Source organism: Temnothorax americanus, unplaced genomic scaffold (assembly GCF_048541705.1).
Source record: "Temnothorax americanus isolate GAGA-0224 unplaced genomic scaffold, ASM4854170v1 Scaffold49, whole genome shotgun sequence".
Classification (NCBI taxonomy): domain Eukaryota; kingdom Metazoa; phylum Arthropoda; class Insecta; order Hymenoptera; family Formicidae; genus Temnothorax; species Temnothorax americanus.
In genome coordinates, this window is record NW_027509646.1 from 1,053,834 (window position 1) to 1,067,998 (window position 14,165).

A 14,165-nucleotide genomic window follows, 5' to 3' on the forward strand; every position below is an offset into this window, starting at 1 on the left:
GGGCGAGCGGAAAAAACGGCAGAGGAGCGGGCGGGGACGCGTGCGTTTGTATGAACAAATACTCTTTATTATCTTAAAACGATTAAACGCGCGTAATATTAAATATAAAGGCGGCAAGGTAATGCGCTTTGATTTTACATCAATATACAATTCAGGGAATGACGCGACACACCACACCCCAGGGGGGAACATCCAGCATTCCTTCCTCAAAATCGCGAAGCACGATTCGCGGAAGGCCACAACATTCGCAAAACTCACGCAAAATTCTCTCACGCATGCTCGTACACGCACACACACACACACACGCGCGCGCGCGCGCGCGCGCGGCGCCTGCGCACACAAATATACAGGTGTTATTGTGTATTAAGGTCCTTAATTAATGTGTTATATCTCTTTACGGCGGAGCTGTTACGTCAAAAGTGACATGTCTGCGCTATTTCATGTAATAAGTACGTTAATTACACATTAAGAACACTTTGATTCTCACGACCAGTATTTGAATATCGAAACAACGTAAATAAACTAGCGGAATGTTCCCCGTCGGACGACTTCGACCAAACTTCAAATTAATTCGTTCGGCAATTAACATATCAAGTGCCCGTGCAACTCAACGTGAATGGAATCGTTAATTTTTTTTTTATAATCATTATCCACGCTCAACGTAGAAAGAGAGATTAAATATCGAAGACGACAAATACACAATTAAACATTTTTGCCGTTTGCAAATAACCGCCGATTAAGTTAACAATGTAATTATGGATATGACTACAATTTGGTCGAAGTCGGCCTTTAATGTTAAGACAAGGACAAACCGTGGCTTGCCGCATGTTACTCCTCCTGCGTAGTTATTGTTCGTAGCCCGGCCGATTATCTCTCGTCAATCCAGTTTGCGTTTCGCGCATCAAGTGGTTTAATTTCGTAAAATCGTTGTGTGTAAAACGGCGCGCGATGTCGGGAGGTACGTTCTAACGGAGAGTTGTTCGACTAGGCAACTCCGACGTGCGTTATCGTTCCTACTGCGCTAATATATTGTTGTATGTATTTTTTCCCCTCCCCTTTTTCCGTCGCGCAGGTCTCAGCGTGAAATATCAAACTAGTCTAATCGGCGTTTCGCGATAAAGGTCGGAACGCTCGTCGAATCGATGGCCAAGTGTACGCGGCGCTTTATAAAATCTATCTGTAAGTCGACATAAGTATAATTCTAGCGATTCTCTCTTGTCCTTAAATAGCACGTACATCCTCTCGTTCTACTCGTGTCATGACTAGATCTCCGGATCTTCATTCGTGCTTCGGTCGAGCGGCCGTTCTCTCGTTCGTCGTCTCCCCGTTCGACTGACGATTTTTAGCCTGCTGCCGTAGCTGAGCCCGCTTCAGGCTCGTCATCAATTGACTGGATTGATAAAGCCAACTGGCCTGAAAGGTCAACGACGATCAACGCGCGTTCAAAGCCGGGTTGCTCTCGGAAGTTGCTACACTTACCACCATGATCATGCAGTTTATTAAAATGGGAACGGAGAAAACGACGGATATGAACAGGCCTTGCGAATCGAAGTACTGCTGTCTAGAGAATACCCTGCGAAAGTTGTTAAAGGGGATTATACGAAAACGAACCGCAAAAGCTCGGAGGAGGGGAGCCGCATTGATACGCCGCGGTCGCAGTTCAATACGTACATCCAGTTGGTCGCCGCAACCTCGTTAATACTTTCGGAGAAATAAACCAGGAGCACTGAAACAGAGAGAGCTCGCGGTAACGGTTACGGAAACTGGGCGAAATCCGTGGTAATTACAGCAGATTCTTACGGAGCACGAGGAACAGGATTATCTGAAAATTCGCGTGGTTCCTCGTCATTAACGCGGTCATCGTGACGGCAACGTGAAAAGTCAATAGCGCGGCTAGCCATGGATCCCTCCAATCGATCTGCAACGGTACATTCATACGAGACACATTAATATTCTTTACTCCAGAGCAAAAAACTGATATCGCGAAACGTTATCTTTAAATAAAAAAAACTTCAATGTGTTATCTTATGGGTCGATATCACAGTCTCCGATTAACGTGATCCTCCGATTAAACTCACTCTTCGTCTCTTTCTAGGACAGTTAGAAAGAGACGCAGAGTGAGTTTAATCGGAGGATCACGTTAATCGGAGACTGTGACATCGGTCCTATCTCTCGCACACAAAGTATCTTTTTACAACTCTTAACAGAGCCGCGCGGCGTAAAAAGAAGCGTAACACACGTTTCTCCCTCTCCCTATCCCCCGACCCCTTTCTCTCTCAATTTTGCGATTTATTTACTTGCACAAGTGGACGATAATCTCCCGTAATCTCCTTACAACGAAAGGAATGAAGAAATTCGAAAGCGGGACGCGCGATAACCGTTTAAAAATATCCAGCGAGATTCTGGAGACTGAATTACGTGTGTAACGCGATGCGTTTTCGTGGGGGAGGGGGCGGCCACGTATCTCGGCAACGGGATGCCCTTGAACGAATACGACGACGAAAATAGAGCGCCAATATAATCGGCGATTTTTCGCCGCCGCCGCCGCCTCTTCGTCCAGGACGATAAGAGGGTCGCGGCATCGCCGGAGCCGCCAGTAGCCGGTATTGAATTCCATTCTTGCCTCCCGTCTGATACGCGTCTCGTCGCGCACGCGACACCGGCGCGGCGCGGCGCGGCGCGGCGATAAGATAAGGGATCTGCGCCTCCTCTGCGGGATAGATCTCGGCGTTCGGAGCTCGGCGTAAACAGCGCGTGGCGCGCCGTCGAAAACGAAAGTTGCCCGAGCGGCGAATGTAAATCGCCGGCCACAGGAATCTGGAACGCGAGGATGTAGCAACTGATAGTAGAGCGATGCGCAGAAAATATGCAGAATTACGTGAATGACCCACGCGAGGGGAATCCTACTCGCTTAATTAAAATGTACGCACGAATTTTATAAAGAGACTGTCACGTATGGCGCTCGTAACAATGACTATAAAATGGAAATGACGTGATAAGGTAAAGGTACCAATACCCGGACACCTTTATTATTTATAAGTATATAACGCGAATTAAAATCAAAGATAAAAGTATTTTTTCTTGTAGTTTGAAACTTCAATTAAAATATCCACAAACGTTTATTTTCATAAATTTATATTTTTTTAAAGGTATCCAGACACAGATACGTGTCCAGGTATTGGTACATTTCCTACGCTTAAGTGTCCGCGGGTATTGGTACCTTTATACCTTACGGAACGGAAAGGAGTGGATTTTTTCATGATTGACCGCGCATAAATTTCCATTTCAAATCCACGCAAACACGCGTATATATTTACGCGCATTTTTACGTGGCGCGCGACGGTTTCTCTTTCTCGAGCATCGTAAGCTGGAAAAAATTGCGGCAGGTCCGGTTTTTAAATCGCTCCTTCCGTGTCTCCTTCCTGCCTTTTAAACTTCTAATACTCTTGTCTTTCGGTCGTCGAGACTGTCGAGAGACGCGCGACGTCCGCGGGTTCTTTTCAATCCTCGCGACTCGCCTCTCCTCGTATCATTTCTTCTTCGTTCTCTCCAAATTCCGCGGCGTTTTATTTCAATCGAGAAAGCGCAACGTGTGGAGCCTGCGGCGAGAAGAGACAAGGCCTTGTAAATGTGTCCCGATGCGGCGTTATCTCTCCGCGTCACGCGCCTGATCTCGATCGTCGAGATGTATACGAACGAGCGCGTGCGGAAAATTATCTCGAGAGGCAGGACGACGCGATCTCGTACATTTTTTTGACGGTAAACGTCAAGAACGAGAGAATCACCGCGAAACGGAGAACGCGCAATTAACCGTGACATCATTCGGCGTGTCGCGCCGCTGCTTTCTGGAACGCGACTCCGGTTTCTCCGTCACACGATCGAAGGAATCGAAAAGATCGAGGACGACGCAAAAATTCGGGATTCCAATTACGCGATCAGCTGGGCATTGCCGAGACGCCCTTTCGAAGATTCGAGAACGTGAAAAGAGGAGACGTGGGAAAGAAAGAAAAAAAACGAGGGACTCCGGGGACTGTCGCGCCAACGGGAAGCGACGACAGCGGAGAAGGAAGACGGGAAGGAGAGGGGAAAAAGGAGGAGGGCAGCGCGAAGGAGAGCGTACGGATACGGACGGACGGGTTGAGACTTGAGACTCACGCTCTGCAGGAAGGGCCAGATGCCGTCGATGCTGTCCGTGGCGGTGAACAGGCTGTGAAACGGCTCGTCGCTCGACATCGTGTGCCTCTCGCGGCGCGCGACGGCGACGGCGACGGGTGCTGCGACGTGCCGCGGGGACGGTGACGGTGACAGCGGTGGCGGCGACGGCGACGGCGACGACGACGACGACTGGCGGGCGCCGGGAGAGCAGGCGGTGACAGAGAGGAAGGCGAGCGCATCCGCGCGGCGAGGGCGAGGATATCCCAAAACACACGCGCGCACCCGTTCTCGCGGCCACCGCACCGGTAGCGAGTCTCGCGACTGACGGACTGGACAGACCACTGACCGACGGGAACGACGGGAGCGACTAATTGACCGCGGACCGGACCGGATCGAACCGAGCCGATACGAGCGACGAGCGACGGGGGGATCGCCTTCGCCTGCGCGAACGGAGCGAAGTTGGCGGTGGAGCGAAGCGCGCCGCGCGGTCAATGCGCGCGACCGCTCGAACGGAGCAGGGAGGAGGGGCGGACGTTAAAGGCATGTTCACAGTTCTTTCGGATGAAAATTACTATAGGTTATATCATCAATTACAAGTGCATATCACGCAATTGTAAATTGCATTTAAAATGAATAAATCTGGTACACGATACTAGAAATCGGTCCGAGTTTCAGTTTAAGCCAATCAACTTGCGGCTCTTACAGAAAAGTAGCACTCGTCGGTCGGCGAACGTTCCAACGTGATTCGGCCGGTTTTCCCGCACGTGCATCGTTGTCAATTGTTGTGTAAACGTCCTCAGAAATGGCAAGTAAAACGAAAATTATTAATCTGACTCGGATGTCGAGGATATTTCAACCCCTGGCGACGAGTGGATCGCTCGATAGCGTGGAAAAGACAGAAATTGCATCGAAAGGTCATAAGGTGTGTGCAAGGTACTTTTTTAAAACATTAATTAAAAATATTTTGAGAATACTTTCGAACAGATGAATGGATTCTTTGGGCAAAGTGTTTATTGCACTGTGTGCGTGCTTTTCCAATCGTTGAAAATCACTTGCTTGATGCAATAATATTTTGTTAGGAATTGTAATGTTAAGACGATGTGTTTCCTAAATTTAAAATTAAAAACTAATAGTTCCTTTGAACGAATTATGTCTAAGCTCGAATATTCATTTAATTTTTATATGTTCCATATAAAAGTTCCCGAATTAAACGACTGATTTTCTTTCGACTCGAAGGCTTCGTCTTTAATATTTTTAATTGTTTCAGTTAATGATCAATTATGGAATCATTAAACCAGTTAGCATTGGCATGTACGCCCTACTGCCGTTAGGAGTGCGAATTTTAAATAAGTTAATCCAACTGGTCGACAAAGAAATGGCAAATATCGGCGCGGAAAAAATACTACTTCCAGCGTTGACTCCAGCTGCCCTGTGGAAGAAAACCGACAGATTAGACTCCACTAAAACCGAGTTGTTTACAGTTACGGATAGACACAAGAAGATGTATATATTGAGCCCAGTAAGTAAGAAATATATATACTACTGTATTTTCCTATTAAGTTTTATATTTTAGATAAAATTTTGGGTCCAAGTTTCTTGGAAGAGAAATTGAAAATTTTATTTCGGGAATAGAAAAGCCAATGACACATTTCAATTGACAAGAAATTTTTCTAAACTAATAAGATAAATCTTTTGACTAAAAATGTGTAACGTGTTTATCTTCTATTTCGACTGAAAAAATATATGAATGCTAATTTTATTAATATAGAAGTGTGCTTTTGGATAAACTTGTTTTATTATAGACACACGAAGAAGCGATCTGTGATTTGGTGTCATCGGTAGGACAGCTCTCTGCTAAATCGTTACCGTTGAAGTTATATCAAATTTCGAGCAAATGGCGAGACGAAATGAAACCGCGGCTTGGTCTCCTACGTAGCCGAGAATTTATCATGAAAGATTTATACACGTTCGATACTAACTTGGACAACGCACGACATACGTATGATTTAGTCTGCGAGTCTTATAATAATATTTTTAGGCAGATTGGTATAAAGTACATAAAAAGTAATTAACATTTCTAATTAAGTACTAGAATCTGCGTATTCATAGACGCATAGTTGTAACGTTGGAAAGGCCTTAGAGAATGATTTAATGATAAATGTTAAAAGGCATAGGTGATGTGGGAGCAATCGGAGGCCTGATGTCACACGAATATCATTATATATCTGATATTGGTGAAGACGCGATACTTCAGTGCCCCTCGTGCAATTTCTCTGTTAATCAGAGTATTTCCGAAACGAGTTGTCCGGAATGTAAAAATGAAATGCATCGACATATTGCTGCTGAGGTAATTGGTAGGAATTTCTAAGAAAAAAATACTTGACAGCTAATGTCACAAAAAGGATATGTTACATTGCATAAACGGTAATCGCAGGTAGGGCATACATTTTTGTTAGACACAAAGTATTCGCAGCCGTTAAAAGCGACGTATCTGGAGCAGAATAAATCGAAACCTATGGTAATGGGCTGTTTCGGTCTCGGATTAAGTCGTATCATTACGTTAGCTGCCGAAATCTTGTCGACGAATAACGAAATTAGGTGGCCTATAAAGTTAGCGCCATATACAGTATGCATCATACCACCAAAGGTAGTAAAGTGATAAATATGACTTTATCTCTGTTAAAGAATATTCCTTATTATATACTGAATTGGGACCCGTAGGCTGGAAGCAAAGAAGAGGATACGTCTGTCTACGTCGAGCAGCTGTCTGAGATACTTTGTAAACGAGATATTGATGCGATATTGGACGATCGCACGCATCACACGATCGGCAAACGGCTGGTGTTTGCACGTGCATTGGGATACCCTTACATAATTGTCATTGGCAAAGCGGCAACCCAATCGGTTCCTTTGTTCGAAATCCACGAGGTGGGCAGTTCAACTTATCGCGAATTATCATTGGATCAAACAAGTGATTATTTTGATAATATAGATTTTAAAAATTAGAAAAAGATACGGACACACACACACACACACACACACACACACACACATGTACAGTATATATTTAAGAAATAAAATTAAAGTACCAATAAATGTATTTTTATGCACGTTTTATATCTTGACAATGTGTAACTGTACATTTTTATGAATAATATCGATTTCTTGTTGTTCATATGATAGTCTTCATATTATTCATACACATACGGTATGTTCTAGAGATTGTTTTAACGAAGTAAAATTTTAATTAAAGAATTATAAAGAATAACAAAAAAATATATTAAGAATGATAAACAATCTTCGGACATATCTCCACGAATATACATTTGACTTTTGATTAATTTATAAGAAAAACTGGCTGGGAATACGTAAGAAAAGATACAATAACCACACACAATGTTGAAAATATATTGCGATATATACGTTTTTACATTATGAAATATTTGAAAGCTCTTCTAGTATAGTTTGCGTATCTAAAGCATTAAGATCTATCGAAGCCCGTGTATCCACTATCACTCCAGTCACCTGAAAATGATAACGTGTAAAATATCACTTACAGAATTTTGATATAAGACGAAACAAATATATAAATCGATGTATTTTATTTTATTACCATTTCCTCAAAAAACGCAGTATGATTAGGCTTTTCCGAGTATCTCTCGTATTGATCCAGATTATCCTGCAGTTTTAAAGCGAGACTGTCATAATTCTGTATTATAATAGCTAGAATTTGTTGTTCCGTTGGTGTCGACAAGCTTTCCTTCGCCAGCCACGCAGCTATCTTCGGTGGAAAATGATTTACTATATCCCTCACATTGACGAGAGAATTCGTTAATTTGAGCGCGTGTTCTTTGTACTCGTACGTTTCACTAGTCGAATACCTGAGTGCTAGAACATTTCCAGATATACTCGTTATAAAATATTTGCTACTCGTACTATTTACTATTTTGCTTAAAGCACCAAAATTCTTACATCATTAACAGCTACTTACCCATGGCATTTAGATTGGTGAAGATAAGTCTCATACGGATAATTTCGTAAAATAATTCATCATAACTATTGGGTGACGATAGGAATGTATCAGCGTACGTAATAAAGAAATTTAAAACGTTCACCACCTGTTGTCAAAAGTAATCCAAGTATTATCTTGTTCGACCGTATGACAATGCAGTTTCGCAATTGTCTCGTTACCTGAATAGCTAAAGGAAATATGTTCATTTTTTTAATAAGATGACTTTCGTGCGTTGTTAAAAATTTAAGTAAGTTAATTAGCGCGGTCCAAAGATCCCGCCACTGATAACCAAGCCTGACACGGCACCTCTTCTGATAGCACAGCAGTCTTTGTAAAACGCCGATACATCGATGATATAACTCAAGCGGAAATTTCTTCATCATATGTGATGTTATGAACTCGACAAGCAGATCTATAACAAAACGATATAGATAACAATCATTTTAAGTAACATAATGAAAAACGAGCATTTAAAACGTTCTTTAATTTATTATAACTCATCTCGAAATTTAGAACTATTTGCATAATATTTTATAAGCTGTAAGCAGCAAATGCTTCGACACTAGTGGAACTCTGTCCTTATTTGGTTTCTATTATATTTCGAGAGAACATAAGAAACACGAACTCCTGAAACATATATTGAAAAGATACCGAGTAACGTAGCTGCAAGCGGTTGAGCCGGCGCTGCCTTATCCTGCAACTTTCTATGATGCATAGGTACTCTATGTAGCTGAACTCTAAATGCGAGATTCGCGTCGTGCATTAAACTGTTTGCATATTGGTCCTCCGCAATGCAGCTTAGTATCAAGAAGCACAGCTTCACATTATTCATTATAGCCTCCGTTCGAATTACTTGCATAACTATCGAACTGTAATGCAAATGCAGATATCTCACAATTGTTAAGCAGCGAATCATTAATAATTTTATAATAATTTATATTATATTCTCACCAATACTGCAGGAAGGTTGCTAGTAAGTTGAACGGCTGAGCCATCACGTCGGGTGGCGAAGCACCAGGAGCTACCGCGTTCGGGCCCAGGGTATTATTCGGCGATGGAGGTGCACTAGTATCACTTTGCGTATAGGCCAAAGTAGTTACAAAATTACGATTTAAATGTGTAGCCTCATATAAAGCTAAAAGTAAAGCATTATTCGCGCGAACTTGTTGGGTTTTCGCTTCTTCCTCTCCGACAAACATGCTGCCAACTATACTAGTTAACGAAGACAGCCAAGATGCTTGTATTTCTGAAAATATATCGCATTATTATTACACTGAATGTTTACGTTAAATATTATCTAAACAGTTATATTGCTACTATTATTGCATTCACAATACCCGCTCTTTGTTGAGCAAATTGCCGGCAAAAATCCGTCAATGAACTCGATATAGCTTGTCCATATCCATTGAGAGCTAATTCATCGTCCAAAATTGATAACTTGACGATATAGGGATTTGCACTTTCGTATTTCCGATAGTTGACTAAAAGCGTTAACAGTAAAACTGCATCGTGACCGTGACGATTTCTAGCAGCTGTATCTCTCAATAACTACACAAAATAATATAAGCAATTATTAATACGCGTAAGATCAAACTTTATTCAAAATTTTATTTAGAATTTTTCATGAAAATCAAAAATTACTATTTTTAAATGTCTAACATACTTGAATTAGCGATTCAAAAACACTGTTTAACATCACATATTCCAGTAAGGTATTTTGGCTGATATTATCCATACCGGTAACTATTATTAATAACAATTTCAGGCACAAAGCTTTCAAACTATCCGGATATTCACCTAAAAAACATGTATATATTCTGCTCTTTCAGTACTGTTATTAATTTTTTCTTTTTTTAATATATATATAATAAATATAAAAGAAGCTTGAGAGATGTGAATGTTCCGAAAACAATAAAGATATATATTACCTATATATTACCTGTTAAAAAATTATTACAATGCTGCATTAACGTGGTCATCCTCTGCTCCGCAGAATCGAAGCCTACTAGAATATCTATCAAATTAAATCCATAGTCTCCCTGGTTGGCTTTCTTGTACATGGATTGGATGACGGCTGCTAAAGTTTGCAGTGCGTACACTATTCTAAATGGATGTTCATCGACTAACGTGTCAACACAGTGGCACACCAATGCGTTCAAATTTTCTTTGCTCGCATTTAGCTGTTCCGACGTCATATGTAGAATTTCATTTTCGATGTGAGGTACCTACAATATATATTGCATGAAATAAATGTATTTATCTTCGATAAGTCGGAAAATGGCAAAAACAGTCCCAGGATACGTACCATAGGTTTAATGAGGAACAATTCATTCCAGAAATTTGGATGAGCTAGCGTCAGGTCTTCGCCCTTAAAGAAACTCTCGTAGATCGGTACTAGCTTGCATTTGTGTTGACGTTTGGCACCGGAGCCGCTCCTTTTTCTCATAGCCATTGGTACGGTAAAACTATTTTCCTCTGTTCATATTCAAACTCTAAAAACATGTTGGCATATAAGTTCTTTCATAACGTTGCGCTTGTATGATAATCTTAGATCTTCCTAAAATAACTTTTCTAAAAAAAATCAGAGGCAGTACTATGCATCTTATATTTATCTAACTCTTTGTATAACGAATAAAAATATCGTTTAATATATTTATTTATCAAAATTCGAAGTCTTGCTCTGCAACATTTCAATGTAACACTGTTACATGATCTATTATTGTGATCTAAAGATGTAAAATTTTAGAGATCAAAGAATGATTATCCAATATTAATTCTCACCGAACTTCCTAGAATTTATATATAATATATATATTATATTGCGATAAAACCAGTCTTTTTACATCCGATATTATTCAGTTAAAAAAATAGTGTTTTTAGGTTATGAAATCGACTTGTCAGCGAGCGTGCGCATTCTCTGGAGTACGAATCACAAGAGTGCCGAAAGAACAGTGAATTGCTCCTCGAAGACCTCGTGCGGCGAGAGCACGAAATTCCGGATTTAGAACCGCCAGTTCGAATAAATTCTCCGTCTTTATTTAGAAGCATGGAACTTATTCTCTGTATTCTCAATCAATATATTATACTTCATTAAAAACTCACTACATCGTACGGTTTGTAGACCAAAGGAAGGACAACGCAATTCATTGCTACAAGCTTCGTGATTTTACGAGTATTATTGCATCGATTTTTCCTACAAAATTGTATATATAATAATTGCGATAATTACATATCAATTCATTATAATGTATAATGATTTCTACCTTAAATTACCACATCTTTATCGTTTAGAGAAAAGAAATACTTGAAAGATAATAAGCATAATTTTCTCTTTTCGTATATCACAAATTTTTTTTTGTAGAGAGAGTACCAAATTCTTGACTTGCAAGACTCAAGATAGACGATATGCCAATGATCAATGGAAAACCAATTCGTTCATTGCTTCAATTGAATTTTAATTTTGTGATACGCGTTGCAGAGCAATCCTCTTAAATTATAGATGTTATTGAAGCTTTCCGGTTGGACGTTATATGCCGAGTCGACCGCTTTCGCCCAGATTTCAACCTCTTTGGAATTCTTGTCCACAGGAAGCTCCACGTTCCACAATGTCCAACTCCAGTATCGACCTTCCTTCGCCTGAAGATCCTCCGTCAAATCCGCTGTGCGCCAAGTCTTACCTTTATAATTAAAAAGTGCGAAAAAGTTGATGGCGAGAGATCGTTAAAAAAAGCAAAATGATCAGGCTGATTTCAGCCTCATTTTCTCGTCTTTCTCACCTTTATCATTTGTGACGTCAATACGGATTACCTTGTGGCCACCACCGGACCATGCGTAACCTGACAAAGTAGTAATTGTATTTTACAAACGTTTAAGAAATTTAGGATGCAATGCTCGTCGTAAAAATAATGAGACCAATTTGCGTAATTCAGCTTCATGTGACTATTCCATTTTCGCTTTTACCTTTCACTTGGATTTTGCCATTCTCGTTGACTTTGACCACATCTGAATTTTGCGGCTGACAAATGGCCGATATTACAGGCATTTCTTGTATCGCGGGCGATTTACCGAAGTCCACATTGTCCCAGTCTGTGTTCGGGGAGAATCCTTTGTAGTCGCCCTGTTGCCACTGCGACTGACTCTCTTCCTTCGACACGCTAATTTTACCTGACAAATATAGCTTAATATAAGTACAAATTCAATAATTTTGCGCAATCGGGAGCTTGAGAATTTTCCATACTCAGCCATTTCACGTTTCTCGCCCCAACGACACCAGGTACAATCACTCTAATCGGGAATCCGTGATCTCTGCTCAATGGTTTGCCGTTCATTTCATAAGCCAGGATCACGTCCGCTCTCGGATCCATTGCTTTAGAGATAGGGATGCTTGCCCCATACGGCATACCAGATGGATCCAGATCGTATCCCTCAAACTGATAAAAAATAATTAATACTTTTTTCAATGCTTTTCCAATGCAAATAGTAAATTAAGAAAATACCTGAACATGATTAAATGCATCTTCGTTAATTCCTAAATCTTTTAATACGTCGCACAATCGTGCACCTGTCCATGTCGCATTTCCAACAGCACCGACGTTCCAGTTAATGCCTTTCAGTGTTTTAATCTGTAAGTAAATTAAGCGTCATGTACCTGCTATTAGTTTCAGTAATTTGAGCAATAATTCCTTAATTTTTGTATAGATCTACCTTCGACATGTCTGAACGCCTGTTTCCGCCGCACATTACGGCCGCTGTTATCGTGTGCTTTTTATACTTCGTTATCGCCTTGAAGTCAAGCGTCTTTTTGGTCGTTCCTTCTATCGCCAATTCTAGCGTGTAATCCTTCAAATCTATCTCAGGAACGGGTAAGTGATTTCTCACATAAAAGAAATCGCTGAAAAAAAAGTAGGATACGATATCAGTTGCAGCGTAATTGAAATGTGTATCATAAAGAAAGGAAACCAATTTGAATATTATACACTTACTTTGGTGTAAGAAAACTCTCGACTAACAGCGACGATGACGGTTCCGCGCAGAAGGGTTTATTGCCGTTAATTATTAGGGCCTTATGCCTGGCGGGCTCGTTCGCGTACGGATCGTACAAATCGCTCTTACTAGATTCAGCGTCCTCCTCCGATATATTTCCGATTCTCATGGATTCCAGCAGGGAGTGGATCTCCGGCGTATTGTGATTCGCGAATATGGTCCAAAACGGATCGACGGTGCCGCCTGCAGCCATCATAATTTTTGAGGGGCCACCCGGATGCTTGTCGACAAATTCCGTTATATCGTATACACCCTGCCCGAAGGTAACCCAGATACGATTTTCCTTGCTGTCGTGCTTCCCCACTTCTTCCAGAGTGTAGGTCTTCATGTCCTTGCGTAATTGACCACATTGTACGTTTTGCGTTGCGCTGAGAGCGTAGACGTTTCTTTTGTATTTGAAAGTGATGTAATAAGATATACCTAAGGCGGCAACGGCAACACACGTTGCGTACAACGTAGCAGGATCTCGCGTATTCCTCGAGGACCCATGCTCCTTCTCCGTGGGAGACTGCTGGCAGGTGTTATAACCTCTTACTATCACCTGCAGCGGTGGTATCTGCGATCTGAAATTAATTGGTGACACACGTGTGAAATTATACACACAAAAATATGTTGTATAAAACATAATACTGTTTGGAATAGCTATTGTAGTATTTTTAAAAGAGTCAAGCCAATATAGATACCTCTGTCTAATTCCGTGAAATATTTTCCAGCGTAAACTCATAACGTTGACTCGCGGACGGACCGTTTAATTGATATTTCCGTGAGGTCAACTGCGTAAACCGGTATCAACCAGTGATTGACGTCTCGTCTGCCTTGATCGGTCTCGGACGACAGCTGTGTGTCTACTGTCAACTGTGTATGTAACAAACACGTGGAGAGTGAGAGAAAAGCAGAGGAAAGGAAAAAAGATGAAAAGTGCTAAGAGTTCAGCTCAAGTGCAAAACCCGGAGGT

The 14,165-nt window shown here is 41.3% G+C and overlaps 4 protein-coding genes across 7 annotated transcripts; 1 reads left to right on the plus strand and 3 right to left on the minus strand.

Moving 5' to 3' along the window:
* Positions 1 to 45: 45 nt before the first annotated feature.
* On the minus strand, positions 46 to 4,503 carry Tmem18 (transmembrane protein 18). Its single transcript, XM_077417557.1, has 5 exons — positions 4,156 to 4,503; positions 1,801 to 1,918; positions 1,672 to 1,726; positions 1,480 to 1,573; positions 46 to 1,413 (listed from the first exon to the last, which is right to left on the minus strand). Exons 1-5 carry the CDS (start codon positions 4,231 to 4,233, stop codon positions 1,279 to 1,281), a joined length of 480 nt encoding a protein of 159 aa, XP_077273683.1. The 5' UTR covers positions 4,234 to 4,503; the 3' UTR covers positions 46 to 1,278.
* A 51-nt stretch (positions 4,504 to 4,554) lies between these two features.
* On the plus strand, positions 4,555 to 7,330 carry Prors-m (prolyl-tRNA synthetase 2-like protein, mitochondrial). Of its 2 annotated transcripts, XM_077417527.1 has the most exons (7): positions 4,555 to 4,695; positions 4,861 to 5,077; positions 5,423 to 5,674; positions 5,958 to 6,219; positions 6,324 to 6,502; positions 6,590 to 6,802; positions 6,877 to 7,330. In XM_077417527.1, the coding sequence occupies exons 2-7, from the start codon at positions 4,958 to 4,960 to the stop codon at positions 7,159 to 7,161; spliced, it is 1,311 nt and encodes a 436-aa protein (XP_077273653.1). In that variant the 5' UTR covers positions 4,555 to 4,695; positions 4,861 to 4,957; the 3' UTR covers positions 7,162 to 7,330. The 2 variants fall into 2 exon arrangements, with proteins under 2 accessions (XP_077273653.1, XP_077273654.1); XM_077417528.1 differs by lacking the exon at positions 4,555 to 4,695 and having other exon boundaries at positions 4,948 to 5,088.
* A 209-nt stretch (positions 7,331 to 7,539) lies between these two features.
* LOC143903669 (armadillo-like helical domain-containing protein 3) lies at positions 7,540 to 11,405 on the minus strand. Of its 2 annotated transcripts, none has more exons than XM_077417502.1 (11): positions 11,270 to 11,405; positions 10,473 to 10,659; positions 10,107 to 10,392; positions 9,831 to 9,964; positions 9,505 to 9,715; positions 9,119 to 9,413; positions 8,819 to 9,036; positions 8,347 to 8,579; positions 8,147 to 8,273; positions 7,769 to 8,043; positions 7,540 to 7,680 (listed from the first exon to the last, which is right to left on the minus strand). In XM_077417502.1, exons 2-11 carry the CDS (start codon positions 10,617 to 10,619, stop codon positions 7,588 to 7,590), a joined length of 2,019 nt encoding a protein of 672 aa, XP_077273628.1. In that variant the 5' UTR covers positions 10,620 to 10,659; positions 11,270 to 11,405; the 3' UTR covers positions 7,540 to 7,587. The 2 variants fall into 2 exon arrangements, with proteins under 2 accessions (XP_077273628.1, XP_077273627.1); XM_077417501.1 differs by lacking the exon at positions 11,270 to 11,405 and adding an exon at positions 10,949 to 11,244.
* On the minus strand, positions 11,325 to 14,072 carry Shop (sulfite oxidase). Of its 2 annotated transcripts, none has more exons than XM_077417523.1 (8): positions 13,894 to 14,072; positions 13,150 to 13,773; positions 12,872 to 13,058; positions 12,664 to 12,789; positions 12,405 to 12,597; positions 12,128 to 12,331; positions 11,944 to 12,003; positions 11,325 to 11,844 (listed from the first exon to the last, which is right to left on the minus strand). In XM_077417523.1, exons 1-8 carry the CDS (start codon positions 13,932 to 13,934, stop codon positions 11,603 to 11,605), a joined length of 1,677 nt encoding a protein of 558 aa, XP_077273649.1. In that variant the 5' UTR covers positions 13,935 to 14,072; the 3' UTR covers positions 11,325 to 11,602. The 2 variants fall into 2 exon arrangements, with proteins under 2 accessions (XP_077273649.1, XP_077273650.1); XM_077417524.1 differs by lacking the exon at positions 13,894 to 14,072 and having other exon boundaries at positions 13,150 to 13,541; positions 13,631 to 13,771.
* Positions 14,073 to 14,165: the final 93 nt, after the last annotated feature.